Source organism: Pleurodeles waltl, chromosome 3_1 (assembly GCF_031143425.1).
Source record: "Pleurodeles waltl isolate 20211129_DDA chromosome 3_1, aPleWal1.hap1.20221129, whole genome shotgun sequence".
Taxonomy (NCBI): Eukaryota; Metazoa; Chordata; class Amphibia; order Caudata; family Salamandridae; genus Pleurodeles; species Pleurodeles waltl.
This window is the reverse complement of record NC_090440.1, coordinates 24,778,263-24,801,669: the sequence shown is the minus strand read 5'-3', so window position 1 is coordinate 24,801,669 and position 23,407 is coordinate 24,778,263. Positions and strand designations below refer to the sequence as shown.

The window sequence follows — 23,407 nt, the reverse complement described above, 5'->3', positions numbered from 1 at the left end:
GTAGTTCAGAGTAAATAAAGACACCTAAGTTCGAGCAGATTGAGTTTATGCCAGAGATAATTGGTCTACCTTTCGGAGGGCGATCCTCCTTATGTATTTTTGGAAGAAGATATAAAGGGGGTGATTCTGACCCCGGCGGTTCCTTACCGCCGGGGCCAGGGTAGGCGGGAGCACCGGCAACAGGCTGGCGGTGCCCCGCAGGGCATTCTGACCGCAGCGGTTTTGCCGCAGTCAGAAGTGGAAAACCGGCGGTCTCCCGCCGGTTTTCCGCTGCCCTGGGAATCCCCCATGGCGGCGCAGCTTGGCGGTTCTCCCGCCAGGAACAGGATGGCGGTATGGGTTGTCGTGGGGCCCCTGGGGGCCCCTGCAGTGCCCTTGCCAATGGCACGGGCACTGCAGGGGCCCCCGTAAGAGGGCCCCACTTTGTATTTCAGTGCCACTGCACCCGTCGCACCTTCCCACTCCGCCGGCTCAATTCTGAGCCGGCGTCCTAGTGGGAAGGGTTTTTGCACTGGGCTGGCGGGCGGCCTTTTGGCGGTCGCCCGTCAGCCCAGTGCAAAAGTCAAAATACCCTCAGCGGTCTTGCGACCGCGGAGCGGTATTTTGGAGGGGCGAAGTCTGGCGGGCGGCCTCCGCCGCCCGCCAGACTTAGAATGACCCCCAAAGTGTGTGAAGTAGGATGTTTGATAAATATGAAGTGCATTTCTTCCTGGGTAAGAATTTCCCTGAAGTACCAGTGGTCTAATGATTCTCTTAGGTCATCTTGGACCTCCTGTGTTGGATTGTGTGTGAGTTTAGTATAGCATGTAGTAAGGTTGATTTGTCGGTATGCCTCTTGAAGGTAATCTCTTTTGTTGAGGATGACAATGTTACCCCCTTTGTCAGCTTCCTTTATCAAGAGGTTGTTGTTTGTTCGTAATTTGCGTATTGCCTGCCTTTGTTTGAAATTGGTATTCAAGAGAAGATATATTCATTTTCTTGTGTATTTTTGATATTCTCGGTCCAGATCTTCCATCATGGCGGTAAAAAAGAGGTCAATTGTATTGCCTGGTGGTAATATAGGTGTAAAAGTAGATTTTATTGGTAACTTTGATTGTTTGGTATGTGATGTATCAATGTTCAGTTTGAGTGCTATCTCTGTAAGTGATTGTTCACTTTCCTGAGTGTTAGAGAGATTGCTAAGTAATTGTATGGTTGTTAGGTCTTGTACTGAAAGATCACTGGTGATGTATTGTTGTGAGTTTTTGGTTGTAACTCGTTGCTTGGAATCAAAGAAAGACTGAAGTTTCAATTTCCTGGTGAATTTGAACAAATCGACTTTTGTTTGGACTAAATCCCAGTTATTAGTAGGGCAGAAAGAGACACCCTTCATTAGGATCGCCATTTGAGGTTTTGAAAGGGCTATGTCAGATAGATTGACAATCAAATCCTTACTCAGGGGGCGAAACACGTGTCGGCTGTCAGTCTTTTCATCCACACCTGGATACATTTCCTGTCCCTCACACACTCACCACCCTGTGGCTCTATCCTACACCCCTGGGCACATCTTTTGTCCCTCACACACTCACCGCCTTGTGACTCCATCCTCCGCCCCTAGACACATCTCCTGTGCCTCACACACTCACCACCCTGTGGCTTCATTCTCCGCCCCTAGACACATCTCCTATCCCTCACACACTCACCACCCCATGGCTTCATCCTCCACCCCTGGACACATCTCCTGTCCCTCACACACTCACCGCCCTGTGGCTCCGTCCTCCACCCCTGGACACATCTCCTATCCCTCACACACTCACCGACCTGTGGCTTCATTCTCCACCCCTGGACACATCTCCTGTCCCTCACACACTCACCACCCTGTGGCTTCATTCTCCACCCCTGGACACATCTCCTATCCCTCACACATTCACCGCCCTGTGGCTTCATCCTCCACCCCTGAACATATCTTCTGTCCCTCACACATTCACCGCCCTGTGGCTCCGTCCTCCGCCCCTGGACACATCTCCTATCCCTCACACACTCACCGACCTGTGGCTTCATCCTCCACCCCTGAACATATCTTCTGTCCCTCACACACTCACTGCCCTGTGGCTCCGTCCTCCACCCCTGGACACATATCTTGTCCCGCACGCACTCACTGCTTTGTGGCTCCGTCCTCCACCCTTGGACACATCTCTTGTCCCGCACGCACTCACCGCTTTGTGGCTCCATCCTTCCAGCCACTTGCAAGCTTTGTCCAGGTCGGCTTCATACTCCACTTCTTCCAGCAGGTCCTGGGCAGCTCGGTCTCCTGGGGCCAGTGCAGCCATGGCCCCTGGCATGAGTGGGGATGCGACCTTGGCAACCATGGTTGCTAGCATCTTCTGAGCTTCAGGGCTTATAGGCACTGCCAAGGATCCACATCACTCCGTGCTCCTAGTGAGGGGGAAGAGGACAGCACAGTGAAACCAAGGCAGGTACTCCTAGAAACAGGGGGTCTTCACTTGGCACCTGGGCAAACACTTCCACAAGGAAATCAGTAGAGTTCACAACAAGCCAGAGCCTCTGACCGGCTACTAGAGTTGGAGCAGGGTGAGTTGGGCATGTCACCTGGGACTCCAATTGCCAATACGGCTGGGTCAGAGTGAGTCACATCTCAGGTTGATAATAAAAGTCCCACCCAGGTCCTCCCATAGAGACAACACCACCTGTGTATGCCCAAAGGCCCAGAGAGCCTCTGCTCAAAGGGCTGTAGGTGGTGATCTGGGGCAGGGCCGGCTCTATATTTTATTGACTCCAACAGTCCACTGGGCAGAAAGACAATATGGTGTTTGTTGTGGGGGCGGGTGGTCACTGCGAGTGACGGCAGGAGGTGTGGAGAAGATGGGAGGGGGCAGGGGGTTGATGGGGAGCTGACAATTATGCTGAGGTACATTAAGGGCTTATTACAAAGTCTTTAACGGGACCCGACTGAGACCAAGTGAGATGGAACAGCTGCTGCTTGCATGACATTAGGCCAGGCAGCTCTCTGCTGTACCCCTCAGAATATTGGCACCCCGGGCCTGGCCCATCTCGTCCATGCCCAAGGTTAGCCCTGATCTGAGGGGGTTACATTCGGAGAGGGATAAGGGTGGGTAAGGAATGAAAAGAGGCCTTCACGGATTACCCTAAAATGTGTCGATACCTTGTAATGACCAGTCGGGTTCTACTCTGTTACTGGGCCGCAGCTTCCTTAGCCTCGAAGCCTTCTTTGGCACCTGGTATTAAAGGTGTCACAGGAGGTCACACGGCTGTAGCAAGGAACGTTATTTCTGGTCAAAAAAATCCCGCCCATGACCCAGTAATCATGAAAACACAGGGATGTGCCCACAGTTGTGCCAAGTGGCCGTGGCAGGCTTACATTTCTCAGAAGGCATGACCAGCACTTTGGAGAAAAACTGCACTCTTGTTGGACCTCGACCGTTTTACAGGGTCATCCCCAGACCTTTTGCCTTTCTCCTCCTATTTTTTCTTACCCTTTTTGTGGACGTTAGGACTTTGGGCACTTTACCACTGCTGATCAGTGCTAAAGTGCATGTGCTCTCCCTTCTAAACTTGGGCCCAGATTTATACTAGCTTTTCGCTGAATTTGCGTCTTTTTTGTTTTACGCTAATTCAGCAAAAACCTAACTCCATATTTATACTTTGCCGCTAGACCCGTCTAGTGCCAAATTTATGGAGTTAAAGTTATTTTTTGCTAGCGGGAAACTACCTTGTGTCAATGAGATGCAAGGTAGGTGTTCCCGGGCAAAAAATGACTACAAGGCCCAGGCGCCTTATTTATCCTCCTGTGCAAAAATGGTGCATGGGAGGGAGGCGGGCCTAAATAATGGCGCTAAGCTTGGTTAGTGCCATTATTTAACGCCTGGGTTAGGGCAGGCATTAGGGGACCTGTGGACCCATTTCAATGGTGGAACACCATGGAATAAGCCCACAGGTGCCCTCCCCAGGCCCCAGGGACACCCCACCCACACCAGAGGGACAGCGGAGGATGGGGGACCCAATCCAAGGTAAGTATAGGTAAGTAGAGGGAAGTATTTTGCATTTTTTTTTTTTTATGCCATTGGGGGCCCTGAAATTAATTCCCCTACGTGGCACTGGGTGCAATGGCTTTACCGCCGCGGTCAGAATAGCCCTGGAAGCACCGCCAGCCTGTTGGCGGTGCTTCCGCGGTCCCCGGGTCGGAATGACCTCCACTATCTGGACTTGTACTCGGATGCTGCTGGAAGGGGGTGTGACCGCCATTAGGAGTAACCTGCTTGATGTGCTGACCTGTGGCCTGCTAGCTCATCAGGGGGATTCCACTGGACTATCAGGACCCTCTTGTGGTGGCCTGCCCTCACCCACTCTTGGCGCCCCAGTGCTCTACCTTGGGCCAGCAGACGATTCCCTCCCGTTGATCATGCTGCCCCTGGAACTATAGCGCCTGGGGAGCGCTATATTTTATACTGAAGTGTGTGTGAAGAGCCGTTCCTGCCTAATAGGAGCGCATGGAGAGCACTCAACTTTGACTACCCCAGAGTTTTTCTTTGGTCTTCTTTTTGCCCCCATGGTGGTGGCATTTTCCCCCCACCCGCCACAGGAAAAGAGAGAGAGGAGCCCAGCGCCAGCCTCTCGCCGAGCGTGATCGAAGTGCTCACTGGTCGGTGGTAATGACAACCTGACTACCGCTTCTGTTGCAGACTACAGTAACCTATATGTTTACCTGACTACTGCTTATTTTCGCAGAGTGATAATAACCTGTGTAATGTTCTGACAACAGCTCGTGTAGCAGGGCATTACTGATACATGTTGTGCTGGGTCTAATGATGCTTTATACAATACAGTTTATTTTCATACAACTTGTTGTTATGTTTCCTTTGTGGTGTATTCACTGTGTCACGTGTGTTGTGTGTGTTGTGCAACTGCTTTACACATGACCTCTGGGATAAGACTGACTGCTCGTGCCAAGCTACTAAGGGGGTGAGAAGGGGTTATCTTGGGTGTGTACCTCCCTCGTCCTGACTAGAGTGGGTGGGTTCTACCTGGCTTAGGCGCATACCCTCGCCAACCAGAAACCCCATTTTTAACAATTCTGTATATGAAAGAACAGTTTCCACACAAGCAGCAGAGAAAACTCACAGTGACTTTAACACGTGGGTTTGACTCAGCCAGGGCCCGGGCGTCCCTGTAACTCAGAGACCCAAAGCTGCCCAGACAGGCAGCTAGCCAGTGTCATTTACTCACTGACAGCAGCAGGCACAGCACTGAGAGCAGCAAGCATCTCTCAGACACAGCAGGCTGCAGCAATGCAAGCTTCACTCAGACATAGCAGGTGCAATACTGAGAGCAGCAGGCTTCACACTGACATGGCAGGTACAATACTGAAAGCGACATGCTTCACTCAGACATAGCAAGTACCGTACTGAGAGCAGCAAGCTTCACTCACACATAGCAGGTACACTCCAGGGTGCAGCAAGCTTCACTCAGATATAGCACGTACAGTACAGGAACTAGCAAGCTTCACACAGACACAGCAGGTACAGTACTGAGAGCAGCAAGCATCTCTCAGACATAGCAGGTACAGTACAGGCTGCAGCAATGCAAACGACACTCAGACATAGCAGGTACAGTACTGAGAGCAGCATGCTTCACTCAGACATAGCAGGTACAGTACTGATAGCAGCAATGCAAGCTTCACTCAGACATAGCAGGTACAGTACTGGGAGGAGCAATGCAAGCTTCACTCAGACATAGCAGGTACAATACTGAGAGCACTGAGCTTCACTGTCACATAACAGGCACACCACTGAGACAAGCAATGCAAGCTTCACTCTCACATAGCAGGTACAACACAGGGAGCAGCAAGCTTCAATCAGACTTAGCAGGTACAGTAGTGAGCAGCAAGCTTCACTCAGACATAGCAGGCACAGTACAGACTGCAGCAATGCAGGTACAGTACAGGCTGCAGCAATGCAAGCTTCACTCTCACATAGCAGGTACAATACAGGGAGCAGCAAGCTTCAATCAGACATAGCAGGTAAAGTACTGGAGCAGCAAGCTTCACTCGGACATAGCAGGTACAGTACAGGCTGCAGCAATGCAAGCTTCACTCTCACATAGCAGGTACAGTACAGGCTGCAGCAATGCAAGCTTCACTCTCACATAGCAGGAACAGTACAGGGAGCAGCAAACTTCAAACAGACATAGCAGGTAAAGTACTGTAGCAGCAAGCTTCAATTAGACATAACAGGTAGTGTACTGGAAGCAGTATTGCAAGTTTCATTCAGACATATCAGGTACAGTTCTGGGAGAAGCAAGCTTCGCTCTGACATTGTAGGTGCAGTACAGGGAGCAGCAAGCTTCACTCAGACATAACAGGTGCAGTACTGGGACCAGCAAGCTTAACTCAAGACATAGCAGGTACAGTACTGAAAGCAGCATGCTTCATTCCAACATAGCAGGTACAGAACAGGGAGCAGCGATGCAAGCTTCACTAAGGCTACACTCTGACATAGCAGGTACAGTACTGGGGCTACAAGCTTCACTTAGACATAACAGGTAAAGTCCTGGGAGCAGAACGCTTCACACAGACATAGCAACTACAGTACTGGGAGCAGCAATGCAAGCATCACTCAGACAGAGAGCTACACTACGGAAGCAGCAAGCTTCACTCAGACATACCAGGTGCAGTACAGGGAGCAGCAATGCAAGCTTCACACAGACATACGAGGTACAATACAGGGAGCAGCAATGCAAGCTTCACTCATACAAAGCAGGTGCAGTACTGGGAGCAGGAATTCAAGCTTGAGCAGCAAGATTCACTCAGACATACCAAATACAATTCTGAGAGCAGCAAGTTTCACTCTGAAATAACAGGCAAAGTACTGGGCAGTAATGCAAGCTTCACTCTGACATAGCAGGTAAAGTACTGGGAGCAGCAAGCTTCACTCAGACATGGCAGGTACAATACAGGGAACAGCAATGCATGCTTCACTCTGACATAGCAGGTACAGTACTGGGAGCAGCAATGCAAGCTTCACTCTGACATAGCAGGTACAGTACAGGGAACAGCAATGCATGCTTCACTCTGACATAGCAGGTGCAGTAGTGGGAGTAGCAATGCAAGCTTCACTCAGACATAACAGGTACAGTACAGGGAGCAGCAATGCAAGCTTCACTCAGACATAGCAGGTACAGTATAGGGAGCAGCAATGCAAGCTTCACTCAGACATAGCAGGTACAGTACCGGGAGCAGCAATGCAAGCTTCACTCAGACATAAAAGGTACAGTACTGGGAGCAGCAATGCAAGCTTCACTCTGACATAGCAGGTGCAGTACAGGGAACAGCAATGCAAGCTTCACTCTGACATAGCAGGTACACTACAGGGTGCAGCAAGCTTAACTCAGACATAACAGGTACAGTACAGGGAGCAGCAATGGAAGCTTCACTCTGACATAGCAGGTGCAGTAGTGGGAGTAGCAATGCAGGCTTCAATCAGACATAACAGGTAAAGTACAGGGAGCAGCAATGCAAGCTTCACTCTGACATAGCAGGTACAGTACTGGGAGCAGCAATGCAAGCTTCACTCTGACATAGCTGGTACAGTACTGGGAGCAGCAATGCAAGCTTCACTCAGACATAGCAGGTACAGTACTGGGGGCAGCAATGCAAGCTTCAATCAGACAAAGCAGGTACAGTACTGGAGCAGCAATGCAAGCTTCATTCTGACATAGCTGGTACAGTACTGGGAGCAGCAATGCAAGCTTCACTCTGACAGAACAGGTGCAGTACTGGGAGTAGCAGTGCAAGCTTCACTCATACATAGCAGGTACAGTACTGGGAGTAGCAGTGCAAGCTTCACTCATACATAGCAGGTACAGTACAGGGAGCAGCAGTGCAAGCTTCACTCAGACATAGCAGGTACTGTACTGGGAGCAGCAAGCTTCACACAGACATAGCAGGTACAGTACAGGCTGCAGAAATGCAAGCTTCACTCAGACATAGCAGGTACAGTACTGGGAGCAGCAAGTGTCTCTCGGATATAGCAGGTACAGTACTGGAGCAGAAAGCTTCACTCAGGCATAGCAGTAAAGTACTGGGAGCAGCAAGCTTCACTCTGATATGGCAGGTACAATACTTGGAGCAGCAAGCCTCACTCAGACAAAGCAGGTACAGTACTCATACCAGCAATGCATACTTCACTCACACATAGCACATACACTACAGGGTGCAGCAAGCCACACATAGCAGGTACTGTACTGATAGCACCAATGGATGCTTCACTCAGACATAGCAAGTACACTACTGAGAGCAGCAATGCAAGCTTCACACTGACATAGCAGGTACTGTACTGATAGCACCAATGCATGCTTCACTCAGACATAGCAGGTACTGTACTGATAGCAGCAATGGATGATTCACTCAGACATAGCAGGTACAGTACTGGGAGCAGCAATGCAAGCATCACTCAGACATAGCAGGTACTGTACTGATAGCAGCAATGCAAGCTTCACTCAGACATAGCAGGTACTGTACTGATAGCAGTAACGCATGCTTCACTCAGACATAGCAGGTATAGTACTGGGAGCAGCAATGCATGCTTCACTCAGACATAGCAGGTACTGGACTGATAGCAGCAATGCAAGCTTCACTCAGACATAGCAGGTACTGTACTGATAGCAGCAATGCAAGCTTCACTCAGACATAACAGGTAGATTACTGGAAGCAGCATTGCAAGCTTCATTCAGACATAGCAGGTACAATACTAGGAGCAGCAAGCCTCACTCAGACGTAGCAGATGCAGTACAAAGATCGGAAATCTTCACTCAGACGTAGCAGGTGCAGTACTTGGAGCAGCAATGCAAGCATCACCCAGACATAGAGGGTACAGTACTGAAAGCAGCAAGCTTCACTCTGGCATGCCATGTACAATACTGAAAGCGGCATGCTTCACTCAGACATAGCAGGTACTGTACTGATAGCAGCAATGCAAGCTTCACACTGACATAGCAGGTCTGTACTGATAGTAGCAATGCAGGCTTCACTCAGACATAGCAGGTACTATACTGATAGCAGCAATGCAGGCTTCACACTGACATAGCAGGTACTGTACTGATAGCAGCAATGCAGGCTTCACTCAGACATAGCAGGTACTGTACTGATAGCAGCAATGCAGGCTTCACACTGACATAGCAGGAACTGTACTGATAGCAGCAATGCAGGCTTCACTCAGACATAGCAGGTACTATACTGATAGCAGAAATGCAGGCTTCACACTGACATAGCAGGTACTGTACTGATAGCAGCAATGCAGGCTTCACTCAGACATAGCAGGTACTGTACTGGGACCAGCAAGCTTAACTCAAGACATAGCAGGTACAGTACTGAAAGCAGCATGCTTCATTCCAACATAGCAGGTACAGTACAGGGAGCAGCGATGCAAGCTTCACTAAGGCTACACTCTGACATAGCAGGTACAGTACTGGGGCTACAAGCTTCAATTAGACATAACAGGTAGTGTACTGGAAGCAGTATTGCAAGTTTCATTCAGACATATCAGGTACAGTTCTGGGAGAAGCAAGCTTCACTCTGACATTGTAGGTGCAGTACAGGGAGCCTCAAGCTTCACTCAGACATAACAGGTGCAGTACTGGGACCAGCAAGCTTAACTCAAGACATAGCAGGTACAGTACTGAAAGCAGCATGCTTCATTCCAACATAGCAGGTACAGTACAGGGAGCAGCGATGCAAGCTTCACTAAGGCTACACTCTGACATAGCAGGTACAGTACTGGGGCTACAAGCTTCACTTAGACATAACAGGTAAAGTCCTGGGAGCAGAAAGCTTCACACAGACATAGCAACTACAGTACTGGGAGCAGCAATGCAAGCATCACTCAGACAGAGAGCTACACTACGGAAGCAGCAAGCTTCACTCAGACATACCTGGTGCAGTACAGGGAGCAGCAATGCAAGCTTCACACAGACATACGAGGTACAATACAGGGAGCAGCAATGCAAGCTTCACTCATACAAAGCAGGTGCAGTACTGGGAGCAGGAATTCAAGCTTGAGCAGCAAGATTCACTCAGACATACCAAATACAATTCTGAGAGCAGCAAGTTTCACTCTGAAATAACAGGCAAAGTACTGGGCAGTAATGCAAGCTTCACTCTGACATAGCAGGTATAGTACTGGGAGCAGCAAGCTTCACTCAGACATGGCAGGTACAATACAGGGAACAGCAATGCATGCTTCACTCTGACATAGCAGGTACAGTACTGGGAACAGCAATGCAAGCTTCACTCTGACATAGCAGGTACAGTACAGGGAACAGCAATGCATGCTTCACTCTGACATAGCAGGTGCAGTAGTGGGAGTAGCAATGCAAGCTTCACTCAGACATAACAGGTACAGTACAGGGAGCAGCAATGCAAGCTTCACTCAGACATAGCAGGTACAGTATAGGGAGCAGCAATGCAAGCTTCACTCAGACATAGCAGGTACAGTACCGGGAGCAGCAATGCAAGCTTCACTCAGACATAAAAGGTACAGTACTGGGAGCAGCAATGCAAGCTTCACTCTGACATAGCAGGTGCAGTACAGGGAACAGCAATGCAAGCTTCACTCTGACATAGCAGGTACACTACAGGGTGCAGCAAGCTTAACTCAGACATAACAGGTACAGTACAGGGAGCAGCAATGGAAGCTTCACTCTGACATAGCAGGTGCAGTAGTGGGAGTAGCAATGCAGGCTTCAATCAGACATAACAGGTACAGTACAGGGAGCAGCAATGCAAGCTTCACTCTGACATAGCAGGTACAGTACTGGGAGCAGCAATGCAAGCTTCACTCTGACATAGCTGGTACAGTACTGGGAGCAGCAATGCAAGCTTCACTCAGACATAGCAGGTACAGTACTGGGGGCAGCAATGCAAGCTTCAATCAGACAAAGCAGGTAAAGTACTGGAGCAGCAATGCAAGCTTCAGTCTGACATAGCTGGTACAGTACTGGAGCAGCAATGCAAGATTCACTCTCACATAGCTGGTACAGTACTGGGAGCAGCAATGCAAGCTTCACTCTGACATAACAGGTGCAGTACTGGGAGTAGCAGTGCAAGCTTCACTCATACATAGCAGGTACAGTACTGGGAGTAGCAGTGCAAGCTTCACTCATACATAGCAGGTACAGTACAGGGAGCAGCAGTGCAAACTTCACTCAGACATAGCAGGTACTGTACTGGGAGCAGCAAGCTTCACACAGACATAGCAGGTACAGTACAGGCTGCAGAAATGCAAGCTTCACTCAGACATAGCAGGTACAGTACTGGGAGCAGCAAGTGTCTCTCGGATATAGCAGGTACAGTACTGGAGCAGAAAGCTTCACTCAGGCATAGCAGTAAAGTACTGGGAGCAGCAAGCTTCACTCTGATATGGCAGGTACAATACTTGGAGCAGCAAACCTCACTCAGACAAAGCAGGTACAGTACTCATACCAGCAATGCATACTTCACTCACACATAGCACATACACTACAGGGTGCAGCAAGCCACACATAGCAGGTACTGTACTGATAGCACCAATGGATGCTTCACTCAGACATAGCAAGTACAGTACTGAGAGCAGCAATGCAAGCTTCACACTGACATAGCAGGTACTGTACTGATAGCACTAATGCATGCTTCACTCAGACATAGCAGGTATAGTACTGGGAGCAGCAATGCATGCTTCACTCAGACATAGCAGGTACTGGACTGATAGCAGCAATGCAAGCTTCACTCAGACATAGCAGGTACTGTACTGATAGCAGCAATGCAAGCTTCACTCAGACATAACAGGTAGATTACTGAAAGCAGCATTGCAAGCTTCATTCAGACATAGCAGGTACAATACTAGGAGCAGCAAGCCTCACTCAGACGTAGCAGGTGCAGTACAAAGATCGGAAATCTTCACTCAGACGTAGCAGGTGCAGTACTTGGAGCAGCAATGCAAGCCTCACCCAGACATAGAGGGTACAGTACTGAAAGCAGCAAGCTTCACTCTGGCATGCCATGTACAATACTGAAAGCGGCATGCTTCACTCAGACATAGCAGGTACTGTACTGATAGCAGCAATGCAGGCTTCACTCAGACATAGCAGGTACTATACTGATAGCAGCAATGCAGGCTTCACACTGACATAGCAGGTACTGTACTGATAGCAGCAATGCAGGCTTCACTCAGACATAGCAGGTACTGTAATGGGACCAGCAAGCTTAACTCAAGACATAGCAGGTACAGTACTGAAAGCAGCATGCTTCATTCCAACATAGCAGGTACAGTACAGGGAGCAGCGATGCAAGCTTCACTAAGGCTACACTCTGACATAGCAGGTACAGTACTGGGGCTACAAGCTTCAATTAGACATAACAGGTAGTGTACTGGAAGCAGTATTGCAAGTTTCATTCAGACATATCAGGTACAGTTCTGGGAGAAGCAAGCTTCACTCTGACATTGTAGGTGCAGTACAGGGAGCAGCAAGCTTCACTCAGACATAACAGGTGCAGTACTGGGACCAGCAAGCTTAACTCAAGACATAGCAGGTACAGTACTGAAAGCAGCATGCTTCATTCCAACATAGCAGGTACAGTACAGGGAGCAGCGATGCAAGCTTCACTAAGGCTACACTCTGACATAGCAGGTACAGTACTGGGGCTACAAGCTTCACTTAGACATAACAGGTAAAGTCCTGGGAGCAGAAAGCTTCACACAGACATAGCAACTACAGTACTGGGAGCAGCAATGCAAGCATTACTCAGACAGAGAGCTACACTACGGAAGCAGCAAGCTTCACTCAGACATACCAGGTGCAATACAGGGAGCAGCAATGCAAGCTTCACACAGACATACGAGGTACAATACAGGGAGCAGCAATGCAAGCTTCACTCATACAAAGCAGGTGCAGTACTGGGAGCAGGAATTCAAGCTTGAGCAGCAAGATTCACTCAGACATACCAAATACAATTCTGAGAGCAGCAAGTTTCACTCTGAAATAACAGGCAAAGTACAGGGCAGTAATGCAAGCTTCACTCTGACATAGCAGGTAAAGTACTGGGAGCAGCAAGCTTCACTCAGACATGGCAGGTACAATACAGGGAACAGCAATGCATGCTTCACTCTGACATAGCAGGTACAGTACTGGGAGCAGCAATGCAAGCTTCACTCTGACATAGCAGGTACAGTACAGGGAACAGCAATGCATGCTTCACTCTGACATAGCAGGTGCAGTAGTGGGAGTAGCAATGCAAGCTTCACTCAGACATAACAGGTACAGTACAGGGAGCAGCAATGCAAGCTTCACTCAGACATAGCAGGTACAGTACCGGGAGCAGCAATGCAAGCTTCACTCAGACATAAAAGGTACAGTACTGGGAGCAGCAATGCAAGCTTCACTCTGACATAGCAGGTGCAGTACAGGGAACAGCAATGCAAGCTTCACTCTGACATAGCAGGTACACTACAGGGTGCAGCAAGCTTAACTCAGACATAACAGGTACAGTACAGGGAGCAGCAATGGAAGCTTCACTCTGACATAGCAGGTGCAGTAGTGGGAGCAGCAATGCAAGCTTCACTCTGACATAGCTGGTACAGTACTGGGAGCAGCAATGCAAGCTTCACTCAGACATAGCAGGTACAGTACTGGGGGCAGCAATGCAAGCTTCAATCAGACAAAGCAGGTACAGTACTGGGAGTAGCAGTGCAAGCTTCACTCATACATAGCAGGTACAGTACTGGGAGTAGCAGTGCAAGCTTCACTCATACATAGCAGGTACAGTACAGGGAGCAGCAGTGCAAGCTTCACTCAGACATAGCAGGTACTGTACTGGGAGCAGCAAGCTTCACACAGACATAGCAGGTACTGTACTGATAGCAGCAATGGATGCTTCACTCAGACATAGCAGGTACAGTACTGGGAGCAGCAATGCAAGCATCACTCAGACATAGCAGGTACTGTACTGATAGCAGCAATGCAAGCTTCACTCAGACATAGGAGGTACTGTACTGATAGCAGTAACGCATGCTTCACTCAGACATAGCAGGTATAGTACTGGGAGCAGCAATGCATGCTTCACTCAGACATAGCAGGTACTGGACTGATAGCAGCAATGCAAGCTTCACTCAGACATAGCAGGTACTGTACTGATAGCAGCAATGCAAGCTTCACTCAGACATAACAGGTAGATTACTGGAAGCAGCATTGCAAGCTTCATTCAGACATAGCAGGTACAATACTAGGAGCAGCAAGCCTCACTCAGACGTAGCAGGTGCAGTACAAAGATCGGAAATCTTCACTCAGACGTAGCAGGTGCAGTACTTGGAGCAGCAATGCAAGCCTCACCCAGACATAGAGGGTACAGTACTGAAAGCAGCAAGCTTCACTCTGGCATGCCATGTACAATACTGAAAGCGGCATGCTTCACTCAGACATAGCAGGTACTGTACTGATAGCAGCAATGCAGGCTTCACTCAGACATAGCAGGTACTGTACTGATAGCAGCAATGCAGGCTTCACACTGAGATAGCAGGAACTGTACTGATAGCAGCAATGCAAGCTTCACACTGACATAGCAGGTACTGTACTGATAGCAGCAATGCAGGCTTCACTCAGACATAGCAGGTACTGTACTGATAGCAGCAATGCAGGCTTCACACTGACATAGCAGGTACTGTACTGATAGCAGCAATGCAGGCTTCACTCAGACATAGCAGGTACTGTACTGATAGCAGCAATGCAGGCTTCACACTGACATAGCAGGAACTTTACTGATAGCAGCAATGCAGGCTTCACTCAGACATAGCAGGAACTGTACTGATAGCAGCAATACAGGCTTCACACTGACATAGCAGGTACTGTACTGATAGCAGCAATGCAGGCTTCACTCAGACATAGCAGGTACTGTACTGATAGCAGCAATGCAGGCTTCACACTGACATAGCAGGAACTGTACTGATAGCAGCAATGCAGGCTTCACTCAGACATAGCAGGTACTGTACTGATAGCAGCAATGCAGTCTTCACTCAGACATAGCAGGTACTGTACTGATAGCAGCAATGCAAGCTTCACACTGACATAGCAGGTACTGTACTGATAGCAGCAATGCAGGCTTCACACTGACATAGCAGGTACTGTACTGATAGCAGCAATGCAAGCTTCACACTGACATAGCAGGTACTGTACTGATAGCAGCAATGCAAGCTTCACACTGACATAGCAGGTACTGTACTGATAGCAGCAATGCAGGCTTCACTCAGACATAGCAGGTACTGTACTGATAGCAGCAATGCAAGCTTCACACTGACATAGCAGGTACTGTACTGATAGCAGCAATGCAGGCTTCACTCAGACATAGCAGGTACTGTACTGATAGCAGCAATGCAGGCTTCACACTGACATAGCAGGTACTGTACTGATAGCAGCAATGCAGGCTTCACACTGACATAGCAGGAACTGTACTGGTAGCAGCAATACAGGCTTCACACTGACATAGCAGGTACTGTACTGATAGCAGCAATGCAGGCTTCACACGGACATAGCAGGTACTGTACTGATAGCAGCAATGCAAGCTTCACACTGACATAGCAGGTATTGTACTGATAGCAGCAATGCAGGCTTCACTCAGACGTAGCAGGTGCAGTACAAAGATCGGAAATCTTCACTCAGACGTAGCAGGTGCAGTACTGGCAGTACTGGGAGTGGCAATCTTCACTCAGACGCAGCAGGTGCAGTACTTGGAGCAGCAATGCAAGTCTCACCCAGACATAGAGGGTACAGTACTGAAAGCAGCAGGCTTCACACTGACATAGCAGGTTCTGTACTAAAAGCAGCAATGCAAGCTTCAACAGGGTTCAGTCAGACACACCAGGTACAGTACTGAAACCTGCAAGATTCAGTCAGACATACCAGGAACAGTACTGGGAGCAGCAAGCTTTATTTGGACGTACTAGGTACAGTACTGGAGCAGCAATGCAAGCTTCACTCAGACATAGCAGGTACAATACCGGGAGCAGCATGCGTCACTCTGATATAGCAGGTACAGTACTGAGAGCAGCAAGCTTCACTCAGACATAGCAGGTACAGTACTGACAATGTCAAGCTTCACTCTGACATATCAGGTACAGTACTGGGAGCAGCAATCTTCACTCTGACATAGTAGGTACAGTACTGAGATCAGCAAGCTTCACTCAGACATAGCAGGTACAGTACTGAGAGCAGCAAGCTTCACTCTGACATATCAGGTACAGTACTGGGAGCAGCAATCTTCACTCTGACATAGTAGGTACAGTACTGAGAGCAGCAATCTTCACTCTGACATAGTAGGTACAGTACTGAGAGCAGCAAGCTTCACTCAGACATTGCAGATACAGTACTGGGAGCAGCAAGCTTCAATCAAACATAGCAGACACAGTAGTGGAAGCAGTAATGCAACCTCACTCAGACACAGCAGGTACAGTGCAGAGAGCAACAAGCTTCACTTTGACATAGCAGGTGCAGTACTGGAAGCAACAAGTTTCACTCTGACATAGCATGTACAGAACTGAGATTATCAAGCTTCAATCAGACATAGCAGGTAGAGTACTGAAAGCAACAATCTTCATTAAGACATAGCAGGTACTGTACAGAACGCAGCAAGGTTCACTCTGACATAGCAGGTACATTACTGGCTGCAGCAATGCAAGCTTCACTCAGAAATACCATGTACAGTACTGAAAGCATCAAGGTTCACTCTGACATAGCAGGTACAGTACTGGCTGGAGCAATGCAAGCTTCACTCTGACATGGCAGGTACAGTACAGAGAGCAGCAATGCAAGCTTCACTCAGACATGGCATGTACAGTACAGGGAGCAGAAAGGTTCACTCTGACATAGCAGGTGCAGTACAGGGAGCAGCAATGCAAGCTTCACTCTGACATAACAGGTAGATTACTGAAAGCAGCAAGGTTCACTCTGACATAGCAGGTACAGTAGTGGCTGCAGCAATGCAAGCTTCACTCAGACATACCATGTACAGTACTGAAAGCATCAAGGTTCACTCTGACATAGCAGGTACAGCACTGGCTGGAGCAATGCAAGCTTCACTCTGACATGGCATGTACAGTACAGAGAGCAGCAATGCAAGCTTCACTCAGACATGGCATGTACAGTACAGGGAGCAGCAATGCAAGCTTCACTCAGACATGGCATGTACAGTACGGGGAACAGCAATGCAAGCTTCACTCTGACATAACAGGTAGATTACTGAAAGCAGCAAGGTTCACTCTGACATAGCAGGTACAGTACTGGCTGGAGCAATGCAAGCTTCACTCTGACATGGCATGTACAGTACAGAGAGCAGCAATGCAAGCTTCACTCAGACATGGCATGTACAGTACAGGGAGCAGCAATGCAAGCTTCACTCAGACATGGCATGTACAGTACGGGGAACAGCAATGAAAGCTTCACTCTGACATAACAGGTAGATTACTGAAAGCAGCAAGGTTCACTCTGACATAGCAGGTGCAGTACTGGCTGGAGCAATGCAAGCTTCACTCTGACATGGCAGGTACAGTACAGAGAGCAGCAATTCAAGTTTCACTCTGACATGGCAGGTACTGTACTGGCTGGAGCAATGCAAGCTTCACTCTGACATAGCAGGTACAGTACTGGCTGGAGCAATGCAAGCTTCACTCTGACATGGCAGGTACAGTACAGAGAGCAGCAATTCAAGTTTCACTCTGACATGGCAGGTACTGTACTGGCTGGAGCAATGCAAGCTTCACTCTGACATAGCAGGTACAGTACTGGCTGGAGCAATGCAAGCTTCACTCTGACATAGCAGGTACAGTACTGGGAGCAGCAATGCAAGCTTCACTGTGACACAGCAGGTACTGTACTGAAAGCAGCAAGGTTCACTCTGACATATCAGGTACAGTACTGGGAGCAGCAATGAAAGCTTCACTCAGACATGGCATGTACAGTACAGGGAGCAGCAAGGTTCACTCTGACATAGCAGGTACAGTACTGGCTGGAGCAATGCAAGCTTCACTCTGACATAGCAGGTACAGTAGTGGCTGCAGCAATGCAAGCTTCACTCAGACATAGCAGGTACTGTACTGAAAGCAGCAAGGTTCACTCTGACATAGCAGGTACAGGACTGGCTGGACTGGCTGCAGCAATGCAAGCTTCACTCTGACATGGCACGCACAGTACAGAGAGCAGCAATGCAAGCTTCACTCTGACATGGCAGGTACTGTACTGGCTGGAGCAATGCAAGCTTCACTCTGACATAGCAGGTACAGTACTGGCTGGAGCAATGCAAGCTTCACTCTGACATAGCAGGTACAGTACTGGGAGCAGCAATGCAAGCTTCACTCTGACACAGCAGGTACTGTACTGAAAGCAGCAAGGTTCACTCTGACATAGCAGGTACAGTACTGGCTGGAGCAATGCAAGCTTCACTCAGACATGGCATGTACAGTACAGAGAGCAGCAATGCAAGCTTCACTCTGACATGGCAGGTACTGTACTGGCTGGAGCAATGCAAGCTTCACTCTGACATAGCAGGTACAGTACTGGCTGGAGCAATGCAAGCTTCACTCAGACATGGCATGTACAGTACAGGGAGCAGCAATGCAAGTTTCACTCTGACATAGCAGGTACAGTACTGGCTGGAGCAATGCAAGCTTCACTCAGACATACCATGTACAGTACTAAAAGAATCAAGGGTCACTCTGACATAGCAGGTACAGGACTGGCTGGACTGGCTGCAGCAATGCAAGCTTCACTCTGACATGGCACGCACAGTACAGAGAGCAGCAATGCAAGCTTCACTCTGACATGGCACGCACGCACAGTACAGAGAGCAGCAATGCAAGCTTCACTCTGACATGGCAGGTACTGTACTGGCTGGAGCAATGCAAGCTTCACTCTGACATGGCAGGTACTGTACTGGCTGGAGCAATGCAAGCTTCACTCTGACATAGCAGGTACAGTACTGGCTGGAGCAATGCAAGCTTCACTCTGACATAGCAGGTACTGTACTGAAAGCAGCAAGGTTCACTCTCACATAGCAGGTACGTTACTGGCTGCAGCAATGCAAGCTTCACTCAGACATCGCAGGTACAATACAGGCTGACATCACAGGTACAGTACTGGCTGCAGTGGTGTGAGCTTGTTTCACAAACACAGAACAGGTGAAGGACTGGTGTTAGCACAGAAAACTCCTCTGAAACACATCGGCTGCTTCATTGTTCTGTTACTTCTTTGCATTCTGGGTTTGCAGTTTAATTTTACATCATGCAGGAGTGCACGTTTCATAATGTAAAGAAAGAATGTAACGTAACCTATTTATTTCTAAATAAGCACCTATTGACCTAGCTGTTTGGAGTACAGCATTCCTACATATTTATGTCAAAATGTGATACCCATGCCTCACAAGGATAACCTCGCATTTACTTTGTATTTAAAAGACCTAAATAAATCTGTGCTGCATGTACTGTTAATATGAAGTTTGCACAATTACCTCTCTGGGGCAAGACCCCTGTTGTCAGGCCACCTGAGGGATGCACAACTTTTGTTTTTGATGTGCAGATTGTCAAATCCCAAAGTTAAAGACCCAAAACAACACCCTGTGTGGCTGATGACTGTTTCCCCAGTCCTCATTGCAACCACTGCTGACAAATACAATACAACTCCAGGTGAAGGTGTTCCACCCTGCTCCCCTTGTGGCATCCCTGTACAAGCGCCCAGCAGGTGTCAGCTCTTTCTGACAGCTGGTGTCCAAGAGGGACAGCCATATCAGGAGCTCCATGTGCCTTACTGTGCATCAGTAGCTGAGGGTGGCTGCCCACCCGCTCACATGTAAGGCCGGGCCTGCCTCCCCCCTTAGATGTGAACAGGTTGGCAGCCATGGAGAGTGAACCAGGCGACAATGGGCAGGCCATGGGTGGAGAATGAATGACAATGATGTGTGTGAGCTGAGGGTCTCTGTGAAAAGGTATGTGACTCACAGTATAACCTTGAAGTCTGGAGGGACCCACTAAGTGCTCCCTTCTTCTGAGAGTGAATACTGAAAAGTAACTGATGACAATGGTGGCAGCAACTGACCGAGGATGGAACACATCCGTATGCGGGGGTGATCCTTGTGTTATGAGGCCTGCGCTTGGTTTACATTTTAGATTTCCATTTTAGCTCAACATCTTTTCTAATGGTAACCTTTTACATATTTTCCACTAACACGAGAATGTGCTGCATACGCATTTATTCTTGGTAGGCATTTGTCACCCTGTAGTCTGCACATTGAGTCCAGAGATGAACAATCAGAACGCAATGCCTTTCTGTGCTCATTAGGAGACAACCCGTTTGTCTGAGACAAACCAAAGTAGCTGTTCTCCATCTCTCTCACAGTGCGATAAGTAAAGTGTTTTATTATATAAATAGCATCCATGCTACACTCAGTGAGAAGAGTGCTTCACAATGGATTATCATGAAACCACTGTGACTAAGATGCAGCCCTGCCAACTCTGACCTTCATCCTGCGAAGGAAGATAGTGTGCACACTTAGATGGGCTTCCTGACACTTAAGAACAAGATATAGGGGTTAGCCTATCCTACTTGATCTGGCAGAGAGTACTCCCACTATGCTCTCTTTAGTATAGTATTAGTAACATATATCTGCAGATGATAAAGGGCCGTCCTGAAGTGTTACCAGGGTGACTCCTACCCCAACAACTGCCCATTTATAACTCTGGGGACTATTTTACCCCTGCATTTGATGCGTAGATTTTCACTGTGTGGATAGATTATAGCGCTTTTATTTTCCACGTAACAGCACTAGCTGCTCTTTGCTTTATCGTTATTGTGCTGTGCTGAGCTCTGATTCCCCACCCCCCACCTCTCCGAGTAAGACTTGGACCTCTCGTCATTGCTACCCTAGGGGTCTACTACTGAAGGGGGGCTCTTGGGGCCCACTGGTGTCCAGGAGCAACCGTAAGCCCCACGACACCAGGGACAAAGGCCTCTAATTCTTCAATATAACCCCATGAAGCTTTAAGTGCCCTGGGACTCCTGAAAGACACTCAGGAACTGGAGTAAGGCTAGAAGTATCCCAAATCCCCATCAACTGAATGAAACTGATGTTAACAAAACATGAAACTTGTTTAATACTTTGTGTACAATAGGTAGAAACCTTCCACTAAAGTCAGTGTGTTTGGGACAAATGTGTGATGGAACATGGCTCCAAAACCTGCCTTTGTCCCCTGAAAAACAAAGGTCACGTGCAAGGCCCTAAGGCTACTGGATCAATATGAGTAATTAGTGTGTTTACACACCCATGTGGGGCAGGAAGAGGGGGGTCCATGCATCTCCCCAACACCACCAGCAGGCCACACTCCACTGTCATTAAACTGAGGGGCCTTGAAGGGCCCACTTCGGTGCAAGAGGCACCCGTTTGCATTAGGGCACAGCGAGCAGGGTGACCAGCTGTCCCGGATTTGCCGGGACAGTCCCGTTTTTCCACCAGCTGTCCACAGATATCTGCGAATCTGGCTCGTCCCGGGTTTCAGAGAGGGTCGACTGGAAACACTGGGAGGCACTTTTGTGTGTCTCCAGAGCGGGGCTCGTTATCAGCTGCTAACAGAAAGCATTTTAATTAACAGATGTGACACTGGCTTTAAAAATGGCATTTTATTTACTTCCTCGGTGCCTCGTTGTGTGTTTCTATGATGATGAGCGCTGTCATTGGCCCTTCGGTTGATGTAAAGCTGTAGTCCTTCTTTTGTTTTTGGGAAATGTTCCTGTTTTTGGATTTCAAAATCTGATCACTTTAACTATGAGGAGTGGCCACTGTGAGGCTTGTTAGGAATCAGCATGACCACCTCACTGGTATTTATCTGAGTCACTGCTAGCAGGAGTCCAATTAGTTCTATGGAGCCACCCAAGACTACAGTAACCAGAATACACTGCGGCGTCAGAAGAAAACTGTAAACACGGGGCCTTGTGATGACAAGGAGTGACGTGTGGACGTTGTTTGGGCCCTAAAACCATTAACACTCGCCCACTTCATTCCCTGAGCTGGGGGGGCGGGGGGAGGGCACTTTATATGGAATGAATCCAGCCTGTACCTCCTCCCATCGCCGCTCAAAAGGATTGGACCTGTACCTCCTCCCTTCGCCATTCGCCATTCATTGGCACGTACAAGATGCTCATCGGTTCGTATGTGGCGCTGTGAGAATGTCGCCAGTGCCTTGGCACTGTACAGCGCCACGAAGACTTAGCTGCACTGACACATATTACAATAACTTTAACTCATTCACTGACCAGATTCAAACGAGAAAGTAGCCCGGGATATACACAGACCGGGGGTGGGGGGCTAACTCAATACCACGCGCCCTCCCTCCACTTGACGTCTCATCAGTACCTGCGAGGCGCTACAGCTGGGCCCTGGTCATCCAGCAGCCAGTTGTCCCGCGATAAGGCATGGGTTGGCGCTGACACTGCCGACCCCTGAGCCCCCTCGAAAAGAAAGGTCCTCCAAGCCTGAGGTCCCCTCTGTCCCCCTCAAAAGTCCTCAGAGTTTGCAGAAGTCGCGGAGGCCCGGGCTCTGATTGGTCGCTGCGTTGTCTGGGAGATCCCAGCCTGGTCACAACTTGTAATGCTGCAGGAGTGACAGTGAGCGCTAGGGGGCAGCAGAACCAAATCAAAGATACTTCTACTATCAGACAGGCCTTATTCATGTCATGTACCCATGTAATATATATATATATACACAGAGTTATTGCAATTCTAGTGTGTAAATAGTGAAATAATACAAAAAACATAACGCCACGGTAGGAATGGTTTCAGTCGTTACATTTAAGGTTTATGTTTCCTGATGAGGCTAAAACTCTTGCCTCAGACGATTAGACACATGCACTTCCACTGTCCAGTGCTTAATTTGGAAATAAAAACGCGCCGGTGCCCAAAGCCCTCCTCTTAAGCTCGCGGCTGCTGCATTTAAATGTGGGAGCTCAGAATACTGAGGCGGCGTAATACTGAAGCCACCTCGGGCCTCTTCAATCCATTTGAAGCCTCTCCCTGCCACTTCAGCCCACTTTTGCAGATTTCTCCCTTTGTGACGCTTTTTTCGTTTTTCTCTTCCTCCGTCTTTCCCAAATGTGTCTTTTTCTCGCAGCAAATGCTTGAGGCAGAAAAAATAAGCGCCGGCCCTCAAAAGTAAACGCTGGGGCTCAGCACCGGAAACAACAAGCACAAATTAAGCACTGCCACTGTCTCAGTAAACTGTCACTTCTTTCAATAATTGGTAGCTCTCTGCAGTCAGCAGCTAAAGTGGATCGAGGATCTTTCAGATCGTGCCTGAACTGCACCCACTCTGCAAAAGTCTTAATAACTTCTG

At 48.7% G+C, this 23,407-nt stretch overlaps 1 protein-coding gene across 1 annotated transcript in view; it reads right to left on the bottom strand.

Annotated features, from left to right (window-relative positions):
* LOC138283713 (F-box/WD repeat-containing protein 7-like) overlaps positions 1–22,591 on the bottom strand; it is a 334,239-nt gene extending 311,648 nt beyond the window's left edge. The window contains exons 1-2 of the mRNA XM_069221757.1: positions 22,433–22,591; positions 2,196–2,415 (exon numbers count right to left, since the gene is read on the bottom strand). Coding sequence (XP_069077858.1) covers positions 2,196–2,360 — 165 coding nt within the window. The 5' untranslated portion in view covers positions 2,361–2,415; positions 22,433–22,591. The remainder of the gene's footprint in view (positions 1–2,195; positions 2,416–22,432) is intronic.
* Positions 22,592–23,407: the final 816 nt, after the last annotated feature.